General features: G+C 44.9%; 2 protein-coding genes across 6 annotated transcripts; one reads left to right on the top strand and one right to left on the bottom strand.

Moving 5' to 3' along the window:
* Positions 1 to 1394: 1394 nt before the first annotated feature.
* On the bottom strand, positions 1395 to 16368 carry ARFRP1 (ARF related protein 1). Of its 5 annotated transcripts, none has more exons than XM_090065259.1 (8): positions 16319 to 16368; positions 15111 to 15210; positions 14083 to 14170; positions 13502 to 13584; positions 12420 to 12501; positions 11219 to 11289; positions 3712 to 3812; positions 1395 to 2666 (listed from the first exon to the last, which is right to left on the bottom strand). In XM_090065259.1, exons 2-8 carry the CDS (start codon positions 15201 to 15203, stop codon positions 2579 to 2581), a joined length of 606 nt encoding a protein of 201 aa, XP_089921385.1. In that variant the 5' UTR covers positions 15204 to 15210; positions 16319 to 16368; the 3' UTR covers positions 1395 to 2578. The 5 variants fall into 5 exon arrangements, with proteins under 5 accessions (XP_089921385.1, XP_089921386.1, XP_089921384.1 ...); XM_090065260.1 differs by having other exon boundaries at positions 16324 to 16345; XM_090065258.1 differs by lacking the exon at positions 16319 to 16368 and adding an exon at positions 16161 to 16312.
* Positions 16369 to 16559: 191 nt separating this feature from the next.
* On the top strand, positions 16560 to 23653 carry ZGPAT (zinc finger CCCH-type and G-patch domain containing). Its single transcript, XM_090020488.1, has 7 exons — positions 16560 to 16718; positions 17451 to 18270; positions 18882 to 19015; positions 19970 to 20125; positions 20888 to 21019; positions 21247 to 21661; positions 22255 to 23653. Exons 2-7 carry the CDS (start codon positions 17621 to 17623, stop codon positions 22391 to 22393), a joined length of 1626 nt encoding a protein of 541 aa, XP_089876614.1. The 5' UTR covers positions 16560 to 16718; positions 17451 to 17620; the 3' UTR covers positions 22394 to 23653.
* The last annotated feature ends 384 nt before the right edge of the window (positions 23654 to 24037 follow it).

Genomic DNA, 24037 nt, shown 5'->3' with positions numbered 1-24037 from the left:
TATCTAAGGCTCTCCTACATTTGGTTTCAGTGTGGATTTCCGGCATCAGTGCTGACCGTCTATGTATGTGTGTATACTCACTTTGCATTTCACTGTTGAGACGGATCACAAAGAAATGTGGCAGCTTTTCATGCTTTTTCACTTGTGTTTTTAATAGCCTGTATCTAGGAAGGAAGAGTATTCCAAATTGCCCCCAAGCCTTGTCACAGCAAGGGGCCCCCACCAAAAAAGAGCTTTTCTTTCATTTCTCTTTCCTTGCTTGACTCAGCAGGGAGACAGTCCTGGAAGCTGTGAGAATTTTTAAATGGCCCATATCCTTCTCTCTCTCAGAATAATTGGAAACCATAATAATCCTACTGCACTGTAGGATTACTGTACTGTAATAATATACAGCGTGTATTTTCTCCATTTCCATCTTCAAAAGCTATCAGTTTTTATCTTCATCTTCTTGTGCAGTAGGTTCTTGCCTTGCTTTGTTGTGTTTATATCCCTTCCCAAGTATCTAGAAACACAAAGCCCTGGGTTCTCCGTATATACCTCAACAGAATTTTCCACTCATGTACTTACCTCTTAAATGCATCTTGCCTTGTAGGGGACATATGGCATATGTCTGAGACATGCTATGCCATTTACTACAGGCAAGTATGTTGGCAAGGGCTAACACATGGATCATAGAGCCATGACATGGCATAAAGAACATTCCAGAAGGCAAGCAAAGTGGAAGTTCAAAGGCAGCTTGACCCTTGCTCCTGTTAATCTGTTCTAAGTGGCTTATGGTTGCACTGCAGGATTAGGCTGTGAGCACAGCTGTGCCATCTATTCTACAATCTTATAACATCAGCATTTTCCATATTATCCAAGTACCTTCCCGTAGCACAAGGGTGGCCAACCTGTGGCATATGCATCACAAGTGGGCACGGGCAGCTTGTAGATGTGGCACATGGCAGAACAGGAAAGGACAGGTAGCGCAGTAGTAGATGGGGCAGGGAACAGAAGGCAGAGTGGGAAGCAGAGTGCAGGTCCCCCACTGCCATAAATGATGTGACTACTGGCACACATGGCACATTTGTTTATCCAGGGTCAAACAGTTTGCAGCAAGATTGCTGGACTCCACCCTGTGAAGGCTGAGATGCACTGGTTACAATCCAGTCTTGTGAGCCTGTCAGTTTTTTCTCTACCATCAACATGAGGCAGATCTTACTCTCCAACATGCACGTATTTACAACATTACTCCTAGCTGCTTCAACCATGAGTGGATTAGCTATATCCTCTATTGCAGGGATTAAATTGCATAAAGAAACCTATTCAGAAGTTACTTGTCAAAGAGTGATGCAACACATTCAATGTTTACTTGATGATGCCCCTATCCCTCTTGCCCAAATTATGGGATCTCACAAGGTTTCGTAACTTCTTTATATGAGCAATGTAACATGACAGGTCAGTGATGCTATGACATACTAGTGTAACCACAACAGGCCAACAATGACTCCTGCTAGCACGTCTGAAATTTAATCAATTGTTTTGCTTCAAAATACGAAATTTAAGGAAGACTTAAGATTCATCAAAAGATCATTAGTTCCGTAGCAGGCCAGAAGGAACCTAAGGGTTTGGAATGATTTACTGTCAGCTTGGACAGGAGCCTCTTTCTCTATTTTGTTCCTTTCAAACATTTCCTCAGACCAAAATCCTGTACTGAGGAAGCCTTTTAAATAAAGGCTTGAGTAACAGAGACATGCAGAGGAGTATAAAGCTTTATTGTATATAGATCCTTCCCAGTCTACAGGTATAGCTTTCATCCTGGAACATACACAGAGGGTATGGATTCCTTCCAGTTGCTGATTATTCTCTCCATTAAATGGACAGCATAGGAGTGCTATCAAGAGTCAATGAAAGGTGACACTTGTAAAGGTCATTTCCAGTCAAAATAGCCCATTGTGAGCTTATACACCATTATGTATCTGCTGGCTTACATCTCTGCAGTTACTGTAGATAAAGTCACAAATCAACATGGCCAAACTGGAAACAGAACAATTACTGTTAACCCAGTCCATTATATTAACAGCAGCATACATAGGGCCTGTAAGACCATCCAAAATGATCATTAGGGTAATAGTGGTGAAATGTTGTCTTTTTTACAAGGGATAGCCATCTCTCTCCCCTCAAGCAAACCCCTTGCCTCTGACTCCAAGACAATTAAGGTTTGGAATAAGAGTCCAAATGAATTTGCATACGGCGCCTGTTAGATTAAGGGCATGAGAATCACAAATCCCACAGCCCAAAACAATGAAGTAGAAATCTCAAAATCCTTTGCACCTACGGAGCTTGGACATAGTGAGTCACTACACAGCCTTCAGGAAGGCCATGCTCTTGGGCCAAGAGCTTAATACACAATGCAAGAAGCATGTTGCAAGTTGGAATCCATCGCTCTGAAGTTCTTTTAGACACAGAAAGAGTTTGTTTGAAACAAACATTTGAAGACAGAATCAGGTGTAATAAGAGTCCAGTGAACCTTCTTCTTTAGAGAGCACAGAGACTGCATGGAAAGAAGCTGTCTGTGCCTAGGTTAACCAACACCTCCTTACGTGATGTCTTTCTGCCGTGGGGGTCGGTGAATGTTCCTCACTACACACTTCACCATCCATTCGATTCCCTCATTCACTCCTTTGCTAAGGAAACACAAGAGAAAGGCACAGTCATGGTTCATACCATCTGCTGCAGGTACTTTAGTTTCTTTCTCCTCCCTGAAGTCCTTCTTTTGGATTACGTTGTTTTCCTACGCATCTGAGTAATGGGTTCCAACTGTTAAGTGCCAGATTTCAAACACTCTGTTATTCAGTTTCCAGGTACTTTCACAGTGTAGTCTCTGTCCTAGCTCAGACTCAATACTGGCAACATGAAAGTCTTGCAACAAAACATCAAACAAACTACTTGATGTTCAGCTGGTTTGTGGTATTGCTACAAAAAACTTAAAGCTAGCTCTATTTCCAGGGCCGCAAATCTTTCAGGTGTTCTTTTTGTCCAGTTCAAAGTGACTTAAAAAATTAATAAGCTGATATGATCACAAAGTAACCTCAAAGTTGCTCGTTTCATTTTCATTATTTCAAACCTTAGATCCAAAGGAAAACTCAGGGGTGGGGGCAGGAGAATTCCAAACAGACTGAAACTCAGGGTGTTTGCACAAGTCAGTGAATCAGAAAATTAGTTTCATACTGCTGTTTCTGCTCCATGCAAAAGCTAGACATTGAGTAGATGGAAGCCCTGACAGGGTTCCGTGACTTTTGGAAGTTTGAAAACCACTGCCCTAGACAATAAACTAGCTGCACAACCCCAAGTCTCAAGATTTTATTGTTCTGTGCAAAACTGCAGCGGGCAGGGCACTCTTAGCAGCCTGCATACTAGAATTTCCACCTGCAGTTTCCATCAGTGCAGATGAACAATGATAGGGCACTAAGACACAAGGCAGGGTAGGGTGGCACTTTAGAGACTGAGTGGTTCAGAAAGACATGAGGTTTCATAAGAGACAGCCTACTTCACCAGATACTATGAATGGCAGCAAGAGGAAAGCATGTTTTCTTTTGATGGTTCTTTCCTGCGAGCCATATAATGCCCCTCCAAGTGCCCTATGCATGCTTTTTTTATTCAAGTGAAAGTTGCCTCCTTGCTGTAGCATTTCACCAGGCCACCCAAGCCTCTTGCCCCTCCTAGACTTACCCAGTGAGAGCTGAGCAGGCCTGTGTCAAACAGTCCCTTTTTCCAATTTTGTTAATGCAGTCACTAAAAGCAGTCTTGATGTCGGGGATCGACAAACACGTCTGCAAGAGAAACCATAACAAAGAATCTGCCTACTGCAGCACAAGATGGCAGTCCCCCATCCAGCCTGCAGCCCCCACACATCCCTGGCACAGCCTCCTGCGCAGTTTTGCCTTTCAAGTGAACTTTAGTGACTGTGAGAATGTTTAAGCAACTGTGCTAGTTCCAGACATCCCCATGCCCTCCAGCAACATCACTGCTCTTGCAGGCATGGAACTCATGATGCAAAATGCATCGTGTCAAACTGCACAGTGGCTTCATGACAAGATGACATTCTGGACTGCAGGTCTGCACACTTCCGGGACTCCCTTCCCATACCATCCCACCCCACCTGCATGCAAAAACCAGCCTTTTCCCATTCACACAAACATGTTTATTCCCAAAAAATGTCTCTGGGAGGTTCCTGAGCCAGTTCCAGTTCCTGCTAGAATCTCCATTGCTGTAGCAGACAGATCTCCAGGGCAGGCATGCTGTGTTTTCCTTTGTTTGCACAACACTGAATGTAGCAGCTGCACTCATTTTTGAAAGCTTCTCACAGGTGTTTTCACTTAGGTTTCTCTCAGGTGATGTGGCCTCCCCAAGTTTTTAAGTCTGCATGGCACAGTGCTGTTGTTGGAGGGCTCTTCATTTTGGAATTTGCTTCTCCTCTAGGTCTGACAGAGCTTGACAGATTGCAATGGGCTTCACTGCAACCAGCTGCTTGTTTTTGCTTTGACTGGAGACATATGGAACACACCATGCTCTCTGGGGCATGGTGACACTAATGCAAATGCCCCAACTTCTTACCTGCAAATGAACTGCCCATGCATCCCAATGAGCAAGATTTAAAAAATAAACAAACAAACCATCCAAAACAGCTTAGTCTGGCAGGTCATGACCAAGGTCACACTAAAGAACTCTAGCCCCTCCCTCTTACTCACTGGTTGCGTGAATTTACTATAAATCTCTTGTGCCCTAAGGACTTCTCTAAATACTTTTACCATCAATGTGCAGTGGTATTAATCAGACACTGACATAATCTTTGGAATGTGTCACAGCACCAGGAAAGTGTAGATGTTAATTTTTCCTTCTGACTTTTCATAGCAGTACCCTGCCTACCATTAGAAAGGTATGATCTTATTTTGTACTTTAGTCTACATCATGCTTTAGAAACTTGGAGCCCATTTCTGCATGTTCTCCAGAAACCAGTAATGGTACGTTAGAAATGAATGATCTAAACAGACTGGAAGTGTAGCCAAAACAAGTTAAAGTAAGTATGATTGTTAGCCAAGAGACTACGTAAAGCATAGGTCTCTCATTTCAATATTGTATTCCTAAATTAGGGCAGGGACATGTGCAAAAAGGAACAATGTGCAAGAAATGTGGACTAAACACAGGACTGGGAACCAGAAACTCACTAGTCTGTTTTGACCTTGCTGCTCTCTCAACAGTCCCAGACAAGTGTTTAATTTTCATCTGGACACTGCCCAGTTTCTCACTCTGCAAGCACAGTTTGAACCTGCAGTTAATTACAGGCTGAAACCTACTTTCTAGGCAAGCATTTTACTGAGTGAGCAAGTCAGGTCAACTTTTTGCCTAAGGAGGGAGGTTTTGATTTCACAATTAACTGCAGGAGAGTCCAGAGGTAATGTTCACAGGTACAGCTTATGCATGCAAAGAGGAAATGTGTTTTCTACAAGTGTGGGCCTTATTTAGGTCCCTCAGATGCAAGCCAGAGACATGACAGTTGCTATCTATTGCAGAACAGCATATTGCAAATGTAATCCAGGTAAGTACTATGAAGATTACAAGAGGGTAACTGAGGACTGTTGTCCAGTGCTCATTCAAGTGAGGAATTATTAGCAGTAGTTTGAGATACTCTAGCCACTTCAGCTAATGCTTCTGAATCTGGAGTTGTCATCCTGCCCTCTACAATCCTCTCTCACACCTGAGTGCAGGCTGCTAGCCATGCAACTTCTTGACTGTGTTTGCTTGTAACCTAAGCTGAACTTCCAAACTCCAACAGCAAAAAGATTGAGTGTACTAACCCACTACCCTATTTAATATGTACATAATGCAATCTTAAGTAACACTCTGCTGCTTTAAACAAAAGCAAAGCCTGCCATTTGAAAATGCAACATATCAATCCACAGGCTAAACAGAATAGTTAGCAGTCTAAATCAAACACCAACTTCAGTGGCAGTTAGACACAGCCCTGGAGAGAGTCCAGACTCATGCTGGGGGATCTGGAAGGTGGAAGAGACATGATGGCAGTGCTAATATAGAGGTCTAGAGGTTTCCTTTCAGCTACTCCACTCCTCTCTAGTACCATAAAGAAGGGAAGAGCTAGATGACTGCTGACTTAAATTCTGGACAAGACAAGTTACACCAGCAGTGGAAAGACAACTTCCGTGCCGCCTATCCCTGCCAGCAGTTACTGATGCATTTACTGTGGTATTACCGGTTTTTCTAAGTGCAATAATGGCAGTGCTGAGCTACTGCCAAGTCAAATGAAGCACTGAAAGGGAAAGGACAATATCACCTGCCACCAGTTTTCACATTACAGCAAGCCACTGACTCCCTTGGTGATAACATCTGATAGAACTTCTCAGAATCTCTCAAATTCTAAAAATGATAAGAAACAACAGGACAGTGTTAGGAGGCTCTGCATTACACCTAGAGCTCCAGGAAAGAAAAATTACACAAGAAATTCTACTACCAGGATTAGTATTTTGGGGTGTGGAAGAGACCTAATGAAGCCATATGGCTCCTCTCTGCACATGATCATAGACGCGTACTCCTGCTATTTCAATTGCCCAGAATGCAGAATCTCTCCTGACAGGTGAGAACCAGTACTTAAGTGAATACCAGCTCTTGCTTGTCCCCTGCATTCTCTCTTTGTAATCTTATCCACGTCTCTAGCATTTGAATACAAATTGCCATCATCACAACTCCTATCCCACATCATCATAGCACTTGGCAACAGCCACAAACTTAAACCAAGGGCCTATCAATCTCACCTATATCAAATATTCATCCCAACAAGCCAGGAAAATATGCTATTGGAAATGGTTGCCATGACAAGGCATGGATGTCATGTTATAGTCTGAGTTTTCAAGTTCTCATTCTCAGCATTCAGGGAGGTTTTTAATCTTGGAAGCAATTCTTGTAAAATGAGATTTTGGTTGCACAAGAGTCCTGGACAGAAAATAGGGTGAGCACCCAAAGCATCTCCTCTCCCCCTTGGACTCCAATTACAGAGGCAAGACACAGTTACTTCCACAGTCTCTTCCACACCCCAAAATACTACTGCTTGGAACCCAGGTGCTGGTGGTATGCTGAGACTAGTCAAACAAGAGATTGCCTACATCTCTGCCCCAGGATTGGTGTGGACCTGTGTGTATAAACAAAGGAAGTTGCACTTGTAATATAATTTACCCAGACTGTGTATCACCCATCTCCTCCATTAGAGAAGCCTGCCTGCAATGTCCCAATTTATGCTACTGCTTGGCAGTACTATGCAATATCAGCCCTGCTATTGCAAAGAATTCTCTCATTCAACTTCTTTGGAAAGAACAGGTCTTCTGTAGCTACCATACATGCCAGTGTCACACCAAACAACTAAGACACAGATAAGACTTGTCCCCTTACCCAAGAAGTACAATGGATGAACCATCAGGCCAGTTTATGACAGATTGACTATAAGCCAGAAAGTAAACTGTTGTTCAAATGACACCAAGGGACTTCTCCTCAACTTGATGGCTTTAGTGGTTTCACCAGAGACAGAGAAAGCTAGATTAGAAATGAAGACCAACCAACTACACCGTTCTCACAGTTTCAAAAACACTACAGTACCAGGGGACAAGTGCAGCATGTGTTTAGATGCTTGCCTATCTCACAAACGTAGCCAGTACACACCCTTCTGTTCTGAGATAGGGAGGCCCAGGGTCAGCCTCCTCCACCCTGCACTGCCCGCACCTCTGAGAAGGATGCTGAGTGAGTACTAACTCACTTTCCAGAAGAATAGGAGTAATAAGCTTGGAGAGGGCTCTGCCCATGAGTTACAGCAGTAGCATGAAATACTGTAGTCATTGTTACAGTCTGGATCCCCTTTAATTCTATTTTAGTCACTTCCCTTTCTCATTTCCTCTGAGAAGCCTTTTGTAAATTCCATAGAAGTGTTCAATTATCTCAGTTTCAAAATCAGACCAGGAAGTGTTTTACTTTTGGTGAAATATACCAGCTACGCTATGAAGCCACTTTGTTTGGATGAGGAATTTGTTTTAAGGATTATTACGTCATCTCCAGAGCCGGGGGGAAAAAACCCACAGGCAACTGTGCACATATGCACAGATAGAGTGGATGGGTCAATACCAGTAGCACGTTGATTTGGAGGCAATACACTTTAGCTAGAACAATTCTTGTCCCCAGCCCAGCCTCCAAAGAGGCCATGAATTGGGGTCTTCAAAAGGCAATAGAAAAGATTGATTACAAAAAGACTAGGCTTCTCAACCAGGCACATGTGTCTAATTTCAGGATTTAGAAGAAAACATCAACATTGTTGAAGGGATTTTCTCCCACTGTTACAAAAAACAGTTATAAATGTATTTAATTCCTTAACAAAAACCATACCAACTCAGAACAAAACTATGGAAACCAAAACGACGGAAACCGGTACATAACAGCAGACCACTGTAATAATAAAGCCCACACAGTCTGGAAAGGTCATCTCTACTAGATGTTTCAGAGAAAAGTCACACAACCTGGGAAACTACGTATTCAGTAAAAATACAATGTCCTGTGTGCCTCACCATTCACATCCCACTGTATAAGACTATTTTAAGGCGAGGATGTACTTAAAATAACAGGGTTTTAAAACTGTCCTGGATTATCATAGGAAACAAAAAGCAGTATTTGCTGATATCTGCATCACTGACAGCTATTAGTTGACTCCTGAACTCCAGTAACGCACTGCTACCCACCCATACATTTCCCACCCTTACACTGAAGGCCTTTCAGGGAAGATAGTTTAGGGCTTTCCGAAGTTTCCAAAAAAAAAAGTCTTGGACTATCTTAACCCTAGAAAAATTAAATAAAATGCGGTCCCAGAGACCACATCTTCCTGAATTTCTGCAACAGTCTATTTGACACGTGCTACCCTTTGAAAGCTGTCAGTTTTTCCACTATCTATTAGTGGTATTCCAAAATGTCTCATGTTTAGCATGAAACATTCCCTCCACACTTGTTCCCTATTTAATTACTGTCAATTTTGTGATTCAGCCATTTTAGCTTTTTATTACGTTCCACTTAAAGCACATAAAGTTATACTTAAAATAAAGTATAAATGCATACTTTGCAGGTTTCAGTGGAATAAACAATAGTCAAATAAAATCTCACCCCTCCAACCATTACAGATTCCCACTCAAAAAACCCCCAATCTGTTATAACTTTGCAGAAGAAACAGATAGCTCCATCACCATATCTAATTTAATTCTGAATAGTCTTCTGATCAGGATAGCCTCAATAGGCATGGTAAAAGCATTGTTTGCTGTTCTGTGGTGTGTTTCACTTTCCATTTGTATTTTGCAGCCTGTGTGCTAATATGTCAAGCATTAGAAAATGTTGAACACTGCTGTTCTTAGTAGCATCCAGTGGAATGATTTAGGATGTACTGCTATCACATTTTACTCAAGATAAACACAAACACAAATCGGCTTCTAACGGAAGAATTCTTGATGCTGTGCCAAGTTTCCTCGCATACTTTACGTATTCCAGGCCTTACAACAATCTTAATTGGACAAGTTATACTTGGAACATTTACTAACTTGTTTGGAAACACAATAACCTCAAGACCTACATCAGCTGTTTGCCACTTCTCAAGCATTTTGTTCAAATGTTCAAACACACAGTCATTACCAAAGCCTGCATCAGCTTTTAATAAACAAAGCCTGGTAAGTTTAGAATCCTGATCATCTCAGATCTTTATGTTCCGTCCCAGCAGGAGGGATCCCTGAGATGTCCTTTATTTATTTTTTTTTACAGTCTGTATATTCGTATGTTTGCAGTCACAGCATAATCAATATAGGAGTCGCACTGAACAGATCAATAGTCTGCTGGAGGAGATATAGTGGAAAACCTTAAAAAGGCTGAATCTTTGAGTTCTTAGAGATTTGATCAAGACACTTCAGTTGTGTTAAGCTGTGTAACTTTATAAATACAGGAGCTGCTCCAGTCAGGATCTTTGTCAAGTCCTTATGCAAATTCCATGGACCCAAAGAACTAAGCTCTCTGGGTTAGTGCTGTAGCCCCTCTGTGGTATCCAGTAAGTCATTTTGAGTTTGTAGATTGGAAGCCTGTTCTAAATCCTTTTTTCTGGTCTTGTGTAGAAACACCTGTTCAATCACTTTACACTGAGCCTGCCTGGATGCCAGAAGTGCTAGTGTCTGTGGCATGTCAGGGAAAATGGGAACAGTTCCTGGAACTGGTGTGTGGAGTGGCTGTCAGTGGATAAATGCCAGAGTAAAAAGACAGAAATGGATTGTGGCTGGAAATGGTGGGTAAGTGGGGACACTCCTTTTTGAAACAGCACGCACTGACAATAGCTAGAAAAGTAGGTTATCTGAATTGACAGACCAATGACCTCAGAGTTGAAATGAGATGCCTAATGTGAAAGTATCTGGCTCCCTCTAGAGAAGAAACAGTAGAAATGCAACTGCCAGAGTTCTGGGTTGACTGCACATAAAAGGTAAGGATAACGGAAGAAATGGGAGATCAGAAATCACCCCTCCACATTTCTTTGATATGGTCCACCTCAGCAAGACAGATCAGAGGCACCTTCATTTGTGGTCCCTAGATTGGTCACCCAAACAATATCCCCAGCCTGATCCGATATTAAATGAATGGCTACATCGATTATTCTAAATATCCTAGAGGGGACTGAAATTATGAACCCAAGACAGGTAAGCTGTAGTTTGCCATTCACTGCTTGTTTGTGAAGAGCTGTAGAACACAAACTGTTTCACTGGGCAGGGTTAGTTCAGTAAAAAGGGAGTAGGACTTCTTCGTCATATGATTTATTGTGATGGTATAAGAACAGCATAAACATGTATACAGCCAGCAAAAACAAAGCTGTGTATTAATATAAAAGACCCAGAATAAATTGCATTAAGTTACAATAACAAAGCCACATAGTTCTGTTGTAGGACATAAGAGCCACTACAGAGATGGAAATATTTGCTGTAGATTCATTTGTGCCTCTGTAGCAATTACTTATAGCAGCAGTAAAGGACTCCCACTGCTAAACAGAAACCAGCAAGAGTATGAAAATAAATTTAGCTTGAATTTACAACCCACCTTTTCAAAGCTACAACAGTAGGCAAGATTTGTTTGTTTCTGATCTAATTTAGAAAAAACACACTCCTGATCTTACCTCTACATCCTGTTTGTTAGCCAGTACTAGAATAGGAACACCTTCGAGAACTTCACTAGTAATCATCTTCTCTGTAAAGCATAAAAATAGATGAGAGAAGTCTAGATCACACACCCACAGGACCATCCAAATGCTTAAATTACGATGGCTGATCTGAGAGGGAGCAAAATGTCACCATGCATCACTATTTAACTGGCTCAAACCCTGCCAGATTCAAGGTGTTCATCAGCTTCCACCTTTGACCATTTTATGCAGGTATGGTAATCTCTGGTTATTTTGCTGCTGCAAGAGGAATGCAAACAATGGCAAATAATAGTGATGGGAAATTAGAACAAAGATTAGTCAAATCCAGAGTGGTGGATTATTCAGCGTTATTATACCAACTAGATAACTCAATAGCTGGTTACAAGAAATCTGCTACATATGCAATTAGGGACCAAAATGTTGAATCAGAATTGAAACAAAAGCCCAAAAGGAGATGCAGGACCACTACAGGCAACTACAACTAGAGACAATATCATGTCTTTAGGTCACCTACCCACTTGACCCCATAGACTTTTCAAACTTTATACTTGAGCAAGTACATGCAGCACACAAGGTGAATTGACAGGACTGTCCAACTGGCAGCCCACGAGCTTCATCCAGCCTGTGGGTTCCCATTCAACCACCACTCCCTCCATTATTTCTGTTGACGCAGCAGGTCCTTGGAGGACAGCGGCATGGCAAAAGGTCCTGTAAGCTTGCTGCCCATGCAGCATGGGGTCAAAAGGTCCTGTAAGCTTGCTGCCCATGCAGCATGGGGTAGGGGGGCTTGTGCTGCCCACTTGGTAGTGGCAAGGAGGTGAGCTCATGGGGCAGTGATGGGGGTGGGGTTGTCCAAACAGCAATGGTGGTACCAGGAGAGGAGGCTCATGCTGCTTGCACAATGGAGAAGGGAGGAAGAACCCTATCTGAGCAGCAGAGGTTCTGGGAACCTACACAGGGCATGGCCCCTACAGCATGCTGCCTGCACAGTGTGCAGCCCAGGACTCATGACCAGCGTGGCATGTAGACCCTGGCAACCCTGAAGCTGAGGTACAGATGCATGGTAATACAGGTAACAGAGCTGCAGAAACAAATTTGACTGAAATAACAGTTAAATTCCACAGCATAAACAGCCAATATCAGTACCAGAAACACAAAACCCAGAAAATATGCTCACCAAAAGCTCTTTTAGATTCTGACAGTCTCTCCTCATCCGTGGAATCGATAATATAGATGACCCCATGGGATTCAGCATAATACTGAAATCACAGTACAGAGGTCAGTGTCTAATGCTTAGAGTAGAGTAGTCAACTTCTCTTCCTATTTTTACATGAATTTTGTAAAGTTTCTGATACACATGGAAAAGACTGACTGAGATCAAACCACTAGTGTCAGGCATGTTGTGAGCAGTTTCACAGATCTTTGTGGACAGAGTTGGTAACTGTTCCTCTATCCCAATGGTTCACTATCTGCCATAGTGGGCCACACTTGTAGCTCTCAATGTGTTACATGGACCGCTCCCACACAACTTACTTCCTGTGTATCCATTTAACAAGATGTCATATGAGCTGCAGCAGTGTGCTGATTGGGCCGCATGTGGCCTGCGGGTGGAGAACCACTGCTCTATCCAGACAGGTAAGATAACTTATTAGCTCTTCCTGACAACTAGAATTCAGCAGCAATCTCAGTCTGTAAGTCTCCTTATTATTCCATTGCCAAAGACCCTTGTAACCAGAGTCTGACAGGGGCATTCAATTGCTTAGGTGTCTGATTTGCAGAACTTCACTTGGGCTACACAGATGCACAGAATTCCTTGGAAGTATCAGAAAAGAAACCTAAGCAGTGACTTCTCTGACACAATCTTTAACAGTCACAGCCAGGATGCAGTGGCTTTTAAAGTCTAGGACAAGACATGCTAATCAAGCTGTTTGTTAAATATCAGCGTGGAGTAGGCAGGGATACATTTACTGTTATAAAAGTACAACCAACAGTACTACTGGCTCAGGTGGCTGTTTCCTCCATTTGTTATAAAAACATGCTAATTCTGTTACCTGCTCTCCCCTGAGGGCTGAGAGACTTGATCAATTAGGGGTGTAAAGCACTGTGAAAGGCTTAAGTAATGCTATTGATCTCTCAGATTAATTGCACAGGGGTCAGCGCTATGTATAAGGGTTCACCAAGAACCCTGTAGTCACCTTGTTTCCCTGCAACTCTAAAGAAACACAAAACCCTAGAATAGAAAAAAGTTACTTCCTCTACCTTGTCCCAGAGAGACTGCAACTCGTCCTGCCCTCCAAGATCCCAGAACATTAGCCGGACTTTGCCCACATCAATAGTGCCAACTAGAGGAGGGAAAGCAACAAAAATATCCAATGAATACTTTGATTATCCTCTAAAGCAACTTAACGTATACACACAAAAAGAAAGGACAGATGAAAAGTTCATCTAGAAAAAAAAATGACACTCTATTTCAGCGGTATTTCTCAACGTGACAGCCACAACTAACATAAGTATAATTTCACCTTTCTATAAGTAAATAAAAGGTCAGTGGAGCTACGCCAGTTTAAACGAGATCAGAATCAGGTCTACTAATTTCAATGGAGTTGCAGGACTGAATTGGCTTAGGTATGGTAAAACACGACATTTGTTCCTTCAGATTCAGCAAGTTTTCGCCATCTGCTCTTAAAAGAATGCATGAAGAACTGGGAGGTGATGGAAGGATTTCTGTTAACATGCACTATTTTCACTGTGTAACCTTCTCCTAAGTACTTCAAGAAAAGATCAATTTCATGCAACTTTGAAGGAGAGAGAAAAAAGAGTCTCCAAACCAATTCACTTACTGTTTAAGCCTACAGTAGTCGTAATTTTGGATAAGCTCATCCCCTTATAGTTCCTGTTAAATCGGATTTTAGTTTGCTCAAGGAAGGTCTGAAATTATAAAGAAAAACTAGTTACTGTCATATACTTTATTGTACAGATGATTCTATCCGAACCTGCTTTCCCCCTACTAAAAACGATCAGGATTCTCCATGAAACCTTAGAATACAGGCAGTCCTCAGATTTACGACACAATTAGTTCCTAAAAACCACATCTTAAGTCAAAACATTGCAACTCAGAACCAATTTTCCCATAGGAAACAATGTTGTAAATGGGGGATTGGTTCCTGAACCAAGGCCCAACACCCTATTTTCACCAAAAATACCCCAAAATTTTGTACTTGATCAATTATAGATGAGTAATATAGCTACATTAATGTATTTATATTGTAAATAGCAATCCTATTGATTTGGAAGGACTACTTTGAGGAGTCTTTGCTGGATGTTTTGAAGGGTTGTTGGCTGGAGTCTTCTGAGAAGTCCTGGCTGCAGGTTTTTACGGAGTCTTGTCTGCTTTCTTAAAGAAAGTGTCCAAGGAGGTTTGAACAGATGTTATGCAGGGGGGTGGGCAACACAGCAAATTTGTTGACTGACGTGGCTTGGCATCAGATCAAGTGCTGTAAAGTCGAAACCCATGTCAGAAAGTTGAAACAGGGTGTCAATTTATAAACGTCCTAAGTGCCGTTCGTTGCAACTTGAAATGCTGTAAGTCGAGGACTGCTTGTATAATTCTTGCTTTATTTTCCCTGTCACACCACAGAACCCCAGAGGCGTTCACAGGTGATTGTGCGCTTATCAAAGCCTGTGCATAAATCTGTCTGAAGGCTTACTGCACTAAAATTAGGTGGGGGGGAAAAAAACCCCCATCCTTGAGGTTACATCACTGAAGTAAAACCAAGGAGGAAACTTGCCTGTACTCCATCTTTGCAGGGAAGGAAAAGGTAGAACTGCACATGCCAACTAGACAGAGAGAGAAATAAAAAGCACATACCGTTTTACCGGCATTGTCCAACCCCAGGATCAAGATGCAGTATTCATCCCTCTGGAATATGTATTTATAAAGTCCAGACAACAGCGTATACATCCTGCTCCTGCAATAAAAAAAACAAGTAAAATCCTGCTGTACGGTTTTATCTACTGTTTGTTAGCAATACAGGTTTTCATTCCTGTTCTTAGCAAAGGGAGCAAGACTGAGTTTAAGGCCAAGCAAGACAAAGCGTTGGCTGGGATGATGTAGACAAGGACAGTCCTGCTTGGAGTAGGGGATGGAGCAAGACTGAGCAATGTGAGCTCAAGCAGTCTTGCTTCTCATGAATTCAGCACCTATGACCAAGGGCCGACCAGCTCTCGCCCACACACCTGAAGTGGACGGATTTTCACCTGCACCGTGCTGAATTGTTTGAAAATCCTGCCACACATTTGACTGCCTGAACAGCAACGGAGCAGTCCCACGCATACGTAAATCCCTCCACATCCTGGGCTGCCCGTTGCCATGCCAACGCCAGTAATCGCAGCGGGGTCCGTCTCGCTGTGCAGATCAAGGAGCAGCAGGCGGCTCACACGCAGGGGCCCAGCATCAGATCCGCCAGAGCCTGACTGCAAGTCGTGGACAACGAGGGCTTCTAGTCCACCCCCTGCTCCAAGCAGGACCAGTCCCAACTACATCATCCCAGGCACGGCTTTGTCTACCCGGGTCTTAACCCCATTGTCCGCCCAGTGCCAGGTTATGCTGAGAAAAACAACCCCTAAAAATGCATCTTCGTGACTTTATAAGACAAATAATCGTTATTTCTGTACAAATACGCACACTCCATATGAATCATAATTGCGGAGCCCTAGGTGGGCATAGTTTTATCATAATGGAGTGAAAAAGTCCATTTTGTGTGTGGTTTTTTTTTCCTTATTTCGAGGTAGGCTGCGGAACTGAGGCCTAAACCCGGCGCGGAGTCCCCCGCCCCTTTGGGTCGCTCGGCCCGGGGCTGCCCACCCTCCTCGTGGGGCAGTTTCTCCTCATATCCCCCCCTGCCCCTTGCCCAAGCACCTGCCACCAGCGAGAAGCGGCGCCCGCAGCTACGAGACTCCCGGCGTCCGAGCAGAGAAGCCGGCTAGCCCTCGCTGGACCCTTGGAAGCCGGGACACCGAATGCGCTGAAGGGGGAGAAGGCCCCGACACCCCTCCAAGCAGGCCCACCCATCTCACCTCACCTCAGCGAAGCCCCGGAGGAAAAGCCGCAGCCTCCCCGCGGAGCGCGATGGGAACTGTAGTCCACCCGCGCAAGAACCCCGACGGACCCAGCGGGAGCGGGGAGGCAAACGGACTCCAACTCCCGGCGTGCCCCGCGCGCGCAGCGCTTTTCCCCTACCCACCCACCTCACCTCAGGCGCCATTGGAAGAGAGGCTAGAGGACTTCCCTCCCCCGCCAAGATGGCGGGTGGAAGTGACGTGTGGCCTGCGGTGAGCAGGGGAGGAAGTCCTGCGGGAGTGTCATGGCGGCGGGGAGTGAGTGAGGCCTGTGCCGGGGGGTCATTTCTTGGGAGGGAGTCACCATCTCCATGGTTACCAGCCTCCCCCAGTCCCATTGGTCAACGATCTCCAATTGGTTAGTGATCTCCATGGTTACCAGCCCCAGTGGGGTAGGGATGTTGTGGGAGGCAGATGCTAAGTGCTGGCTCTCCCACCCCCGCCCCATTTGCGGGGATGCTGGGGGCCGGGTGGCTCTGATATGTCCTCCATCGGGGGTCTATATTGAGCAGATTCTTTTTGGTATTGGGTGGTGGAACCGGAGCGTGCTCCATCCACTCCATGCATTGACCTGGTATTGCAGTGCTTCCAGGACCGGTGCAAAAAAACAGAAAAAAAAAAAAAAAAGGCTTCTTTGTGCCCCCCCCAGCAGGAGGGTCGGAGTGCTCAGCCCCCTGGTAGGCTGGGATAGGCGCCCTTCTGGACACGGAGCGGGTCAGGATGCGACCCTGCTGCAGTAACGGGGGTGCAGGGGGGACGCAGCGTGGGAGCTGCACCCCTCTGCATGGGAGCAAAGCCTGGGGGACTAATAGCTGGGCCCTGGGGTCGAAGGGTGCGGGAGTGAGGCTGATGTCTTCTCCTCGTGTCTCCTCGCGGTTGGATTCTCAGAGCCGACCAAAAAGGCGTCACGTTTGCTGTCCTGCGTACAGGTTTGCGCGGGCTGGCTCTGTCAGGTGAGAGGTGTGAGATGCGGAGTAGATGCGTGTGTGGTCGTGGCAGTCTCCACTGTGAGCCCCATGATTGGTTGCAGTGGGGACCTTTCCCGTGAGTCCTGGTGGTAACGCTGCTTTCAAATCTCCATTCGCTGCAGCGTGATTCGTCTGGTCGCGCCAAAGAGAAGAAAACACACGATGGCCGAGGAGCCTGACAGCTAATTTGGACAGAGATTCGCTGTCGTCGTTCTGGCAGGCTACTTGAGTGTGTGCTGATTCCCGCCCCCAGAAAACAGGACCCGGCAAGACGGCTTTATACTTGACAGCGATGGATGAAGACAGTCTGGAAGCAGCGATTCAAACCTATAATGCCCAGCTGAAGCAGGTAGAGCTGGCTTTAGAGGCAGGGTTGGACCCCTCACAACAATCTGACTTGATCCAGTTGCAGGAGGATTTAAAACAGCTGATAGAATTGACTGAATCGAGCCTGGTGTCTGTTAAAAAGAGCAAACTATTAGCCACTTTAGACCCTGCTGCTCCCTCTGCCTCTCCAGCAGATCACCTGAAGCAGGATGCTAACCCGGGCAGTTCTTCCTATGATGATGAATATGCTGCTTTTAAAGAAGCTATCGCTGAAGCTGGTGGCAAGGACAGGCCTTCAGGTACTGAGGATGAGGTTTCTCCAAAGAAAGATGGAGAGGCTGACTGGGAAAATGAATCAAAGTACAGTGATGAAGAGGAAGAATTTGAGAGAGATGAAGAGGAGGAGGAGGAGGAAATGAGTGGAATGAAGGTTAAAGCCCCATATTACAGTTCCTGGGGCACTCTGGAGTACCACAATGCTATGATTGTGGGGACGGAATATTTGGAAGATGGCAGCGCGGGAGTCAGAGTGCTGTATCTCTATCCAACTCACAAGTCCTTGAAGCCGTGTCCATTCTTCTTGGATGGCAAATGCAGATTTAAAGAGAATTGTCGGTAAAGAAGCTGATTTTCTTTGTGTTGCTAGATGGTAATTAAAGGCACTGTCAGCTAAGGCGGTAATCTCTGATTTAAACACTTTATCTTATTTGGCTTTTGAAATCTGCCACAACTTTGCTAAAGTTTTTTATGTGTCTGACAGTATCATCCTTTTACTATCCTATGTCAAACAATGAGAGAATTCCTTCTTCTAACCCAAGGAGAAAATGGAAAATCCTTTAAGTGAAAACTGCAAGGAAGGGGTTAATTCTAATATAATGGACAGCTAAATAAATTCTTGCTAATGAGGAAGACAAAACTGCGGGGTGGGGGGAAGTCTCAATAATTTTGTATGTAGCTCCTGCATTTTGTCTTGAAAGATCTGTTTTGCCACATCTGTTGCTGCAGTTATCATTGTTGATGACCAGTGAGATGCAGCCACTTCTGAAATGGACTACATTTATTTTATGATATTGAAACCATTTGGGGGGATGCATCTTTCATAATTACTGGTGTGGATTCAGCAATGCTGACACTTGATCAGCTTGCCCATGTCCCTTTGAAGGAAGAAATTTTATCTAGGCTCATTTTCAGATGAAGGCAGATCTCATCACTTCTCTTTCTTGCAGGTTTTCCCATGGGCAAGTGGTATTGGTGGAAGAACTTCGTCCATTTGAAGAACCTGACCTCAGTTCTATGGAGGTGGGTTCTGCCTGTTTGGCTAAACATAACGATGGAATATGGTATTCTGCGAAAATCACTGGTGAGTCTTGTTTTAATATATTTTAGCTGGGCTGGAAGGTGAACTGAGGTCCTATAGTTAAAATAGAAGGATTAAACTCTTCAAGATCAAACAGAACTAAGGAGGGTTTCTGGGTCTGGGTGCAGACCTGGGAGTTTTGAGATGAATAAATTCGTCTCCCATCTGTGCCACAAACTTGGGATGCAAGAGATGTTGTGTTGCTTAATTCACTAATATTTGTAAAGTGCCTTGTGAGCCCGTAATGGTGGTGGGGCTTTAAAGTAAAAAAGGTGAAGGAGCAAAAGATGGAAAGTAGGGAAGACCTGGAGAAAAGGGGAACAGTAGGCAAAAAAAAAAGGCATAGAAATGAAAGTGTGTGTAAAAGAAGGAAAGAATCAGTTAGATGGTCAGTAAATTGTCCTTGTGTCCCTTACCCCCTATTCAGCATTGTTCAAATATTCTAAGCACCTGGTCAAATACAGAAGTTAGACACTTGGAACAACTTGCTCTTGTTTTAAGTGAGTACCAAATTAAACACAGCCAAGAGAATTTGGCCTGCTCTCTGCTCGCTAAGGGGAATGTTAGACTGAAGTGCTTCTATGTGGAGCCTGTTCTTCACTCTCTTCCATCTTGAAGCAGCAGCAGAGGACTGGAGGATGCCTTTAACTTTGCCTGACTTACAGCATTTCTGCAATGCCCCATACCCATTCTTCATTCTAAGAATAAACAGCTGAGTCTATCTGGGTTTAGCTGGCTATAGATGTGAGTGGTGTTATTTCCTTTTTTAACTAGAAACCCAGCATAGCAAAAGCAGATAGTGAGGAGAAGAACTTTTGATCAGTGTTCACTGGGCCTACCTCTTTCCTGGTGCCACTCGGCTGAAACCAAATGCAGTTAGCAGCATAAGGGTTAGATGTTGTCCTTTGTGTTACTCTCCTTGGAGACTTGCACAGTACATCGTTTTTCCTTCCTCAGACATTGACAGTGGTTATTACACTGTGAAGTTCGATTCACTCCTGCTGAAAGAAGCTGTTGTGGAAGGAGATGGCATCATTCCTCCACTGCGAAGTGATGAGAGTTCTTCTGAAGAGTCTGAGGAGGATAATGTAGATGATTCTGGCTATGCTAAAGGTGATTCTAGTTATGCTAAAATTAGGGAGCGAGAGAGTGTTAGAAAGGCCCACAATCAAGACCTGCCCTGTAATTCCAGATCTCTTGAGCTCTTGCCCTGCCTTAGTAGAACATTGACAGGAGGTTTTCACTTCTGGAGAAAGGGGACAGATAATCTCTCTCTCTCTCTCCTTGTTACTGAAAAAGATGCTAGGGGGGAATTAAGCATGAGTTATATCACTCTCACCAGTAAAATTCTTTGATGCTTCATGTAAACAAACTAAACTAAGCTAAACTGGACCCATAGCTTCCAAGGAAAGGCTGATGAAAACATCCTACCCTAGGATGAAATTGGAGAGTAAGCAGGCATGGAATGGGCTGGAGGTTAGGATCCCCATAGTTCAGATCATGGTTTCCCTGTTTGACTGAGACACCTTGTTAATTTAATAAACTAAAAATTAAATGAAATTAAAAATCATATCCTGGGCCCTTCTGATTCAGCCATTGTTCTTGGCATGTAGAATAGCCTTTTACTTTGTCTGCCTTTTCCTTTCAGGCACAGTGTTGCCACAGCCTCCTAAAGGATGCTTATTGATATTAGCTCCTCATTGGGAATGGGGGAAACTTGAGACTGAGAATCTCAGGGATGTCCCTGGGGCCCTACAAGAAGTCCTACAGAGCTGGGATTTGAGCTCTAGTCTCCCAGTCCTCTCTCTCTCTCCCCTCCCAACTTAGGGCCTCTGTCTTTGTGTCTCGCTGATCCATCTCTGTTTTGTGCTACAGTGATAGATTCATCGTCCTTGGAGAACAGGGACTGGACTCCGGCTTGCAGCTCATCCTTTGCTGGGTGGGAGGCCCATACTCGCGGTATCGGCTCCAAGCTGCTTGCTCAAATGGGTTATGAATTTGGGAAAGGTAAGGATAGGCCCAAAACCATGCTATATTGGTGGCCGGCTGTGTGCTCCTCTCTTCATCTCCATGTTGACTTTTAATGCCAGCAGCTCTGCACCCAGGGACTAGTTGTTTTAGGCTTGGCTGTGAATTGGGATTTTTAACACAAGGTGGTTGGGGAAGCTCATTGGGATGCAGAGGACTTTGTTGTTAGTGTTTGGCTTCCCAACTGTGTCTTCCTGCCCTCTCAGGTCTAGGAAAGAACTCTGAGGGCCGCGTGGAGCCTGTCCAAGCTGTGGTGCTGCCAAAAGGGAAGTCCCTGGACCAGTGCGCTGAGATCCTGCAGAAGGAGGGAAAGCTGCAACCAAGCAAGTCAAGAAAACGCCAAGTGAAGGGAAACCACAGGGCAGCAGCTAGCTCAGGGAGCCGCAAGCCGCCCCGCAATGTCTTTGACTTTCTGAATGAGAAGCTGCAGGGGGAAGACTCCAGGAAGCAGAAGGAAGGAGGGATGGGACTGCCGGAGAGGAACAGCAAGGAGATCTACCACGCCAGTAAGAGCACCAAGAAAGCTTTGAGCGTCCGCTTGTTTCAGACCATGGAGAAAATAGAGCAAACGCAGAAGAGTATCAAGGGAATCCAAGAGGCCCTGGCACGCAACATTGGGCGGTACGAAAAATCCCTCTCTCGGGTTCCAGACTGATTTGGGGGTTCCTGTTGCTTAGGCTGGGGGGGATCATACACGTGGCAATGTGGATGGGAGTGTGAGGAGCTGGGTTCCATTGAAGAACAAGTGTTGAAAGGAACCTCATCCAGGGTTGCTGGGTGAGGTGCATGAGCCAGTGCAGTAGGGTCCATCCCTTTTCTTTCTTAATTGCCCAGAGGGGACCTAATGCAGAGTGTGATGATAGAGCTCTCAACCATGACTCAGAGTAGCACATGTCTGAGGGTGCTTCCCATTGTCTACAATCCAGACTGGGGAAGGAAGGGAACACATAGTAGAAAGGCTGAAGAGCATCACTTCCTTTCCAGTTATTTATTCTGCTACAGCATTTCCATGACCAGCCCCATGGCAAGGCACCTCTCTGCTCTGACGCATGTTCTGCTGGGGATCAGGTGCTTCATGGCCCCCAGCAGATGGCTTGCAGCCACTTCGCTGCAGAAACTGGCTTGCCCAGCTGCAGAACACAGCTGGGTTAATGACAAAGCTTTGTTCTTGATGTGTAGGATAGCCTTATATTTTGCCTGCCTTCTGCTTTCAGGCACAGTGTCACCACTGCTCAGCTGGAGGAGAAACTGGCTAACGCTCACAGACAGCTGGGGCAGCTGCGGGCCCAGGAAGCCAGCCTGCAGCGGGAGCAGAAGAAAGCAGACACACACAAGAAGATGACTGAGTTTTAATCTCCCAGGAAGGGGTGGGATTGTCTCGGTTCTCAATATGGCTGAGCCACACACTCGCTGTGTCTGAGCCTGAGTAGCCCTGCCATCTCCCCCAGGCTCCAATCAACCTAGATGTATCCTGGGGTAAAAAGTAGCAGCTCTTCAAAACACATGATGCTGTGTAAACTGAGCTGTCCTGGATGGGGGAGGTGGGAGGAGGAAGAGTATGCACCTTCTTTGCCCCAGATGTGTTCAGAAGGCCCAAGCCACTTATGTGGACTTAGTACAAGAAAACAGACCCCTGCTACCTCTCTTGTACCATGGTAGTCCACCCACAGAACCTTTGGTCCCAGTGCCTTGGAGACTGTAGATTCTGCTCCCAGTCCCAAGACAAGTGCTCACAGGCAAATGTCCCAAATGCATCCAAGCAGAGCCACAGAGGAAGGGTCCAGTGCTTGGTGGACACAAAAGGAAGTTGTTCCGACTGTTAGCTTCCTTCTGTCCCTTGCTCTAGGCTTCACCTTCAGGCTGAAGTCAGTACTGGGGTTCTCTCTTGTTACTGTGGGTTTTTTTCAGTACTATCACAGTGAACAGGAAAAAAGGTTGAGTAGTGTAAGGGTCTGAAAGCTGTGGGTGTGGTAAGCCAACTGCAGGAGTAGCTTGGGGTCAAGTGAGATGCAGCCTAGTACAGCAGTTTAAGGCAGCGTGGAGAGCCACGTCACTCCACACCACATGCTAGAGCTACAGGAACAGGGCAGTTCAGTGGCTATCTAAAACAGTGGAGGTGATATAACAGGTCGGCCGTACATCTGATGGCCAAGTACAGCTTAGCAGGTGGCCGTTTTTATGTTCACTGTGGTTGTGGAGTTACCACCATCTAGATGTTTCCTTGAACTTGCAAGTTCCCTTTATATTAAACATCCCCAAGTCAGCACAACAGGTCAGGAGGTCCAGGGGTACTCAACATATACCCATTTGCATCCATCTCTACAAATGAGGCAGGGAGCTAAGCAAGTTTCCATCTCATGCAGCAGGTACAGATGGTCTCTGACAGGAAGTTAGACTTCTCCCATCCAGAGGGATCCTGTCAGCGGTCATCAGCTCTGGCAGTAAAGGGAGGTGAAAGTCCCACCAGGCATCCTGCTTCTGGGGATGGTGTGGGCACTGGAATATTTTTTCATGCATTCTGTTTTTAGGTTCTGTGACTTGCTGCCGGAAATGTTTTCTTCAGTAAAAAGACAAAAATAAACACCTTTTACTTTGTGAGTCATTTTTAGAAGAAGCTGGTCATACCTTTAACTTGGCCCCTCATCTACCTTTCTGAGGAACTACCAAGCTGCCAGCTTTTGACAGAGCCTTGTTGGCTACAGGGCCAAAGCTATTTAGTTCACTGTCAGGAGGGATTAGAAAGTATGAGGCAACCAAAGCCACTGGTCAGAGGTGTGCGAGTCTCGTCTGCAGCCTAGCCTTCCTACAAACACCTTGGAACAGCAAAAGCTACAGTGAAGGTGCAGACCTGGATGAAAAATGCCTTGCCGCTGTAGAGGAAATGGAGACTGATACTGCCCTCTCGTGGGAGGCACGTGGATTCTACAGTGATGGACAGCTGAGGTTTCATTTCTTGTTAGCAGGAAAGAAGGAAGGTATGGACTGTCTGAAAACATC

The sequence above is a fragment of the Crocodylus siamensis genome, chromosome 10 (assembly GCF_052110815.1).
Source record: "Crocodylus siamensis isolate JL-2025a chromosome 10, ASM5211081v1, whole genome shotgun sequence".
Taxonomy (NCBI): domain Eukaryota; kingdom Metazoa; phylum Chordata; order Crocodylia; family Crocodylidae; genus Crocodylus; species Crocodylus siamensis.
The sequence above is the reverse complement of the archived record's forward strand: the minus strand, read 5'-3'. Positions and strand labels throughout refer to the sequence as shown.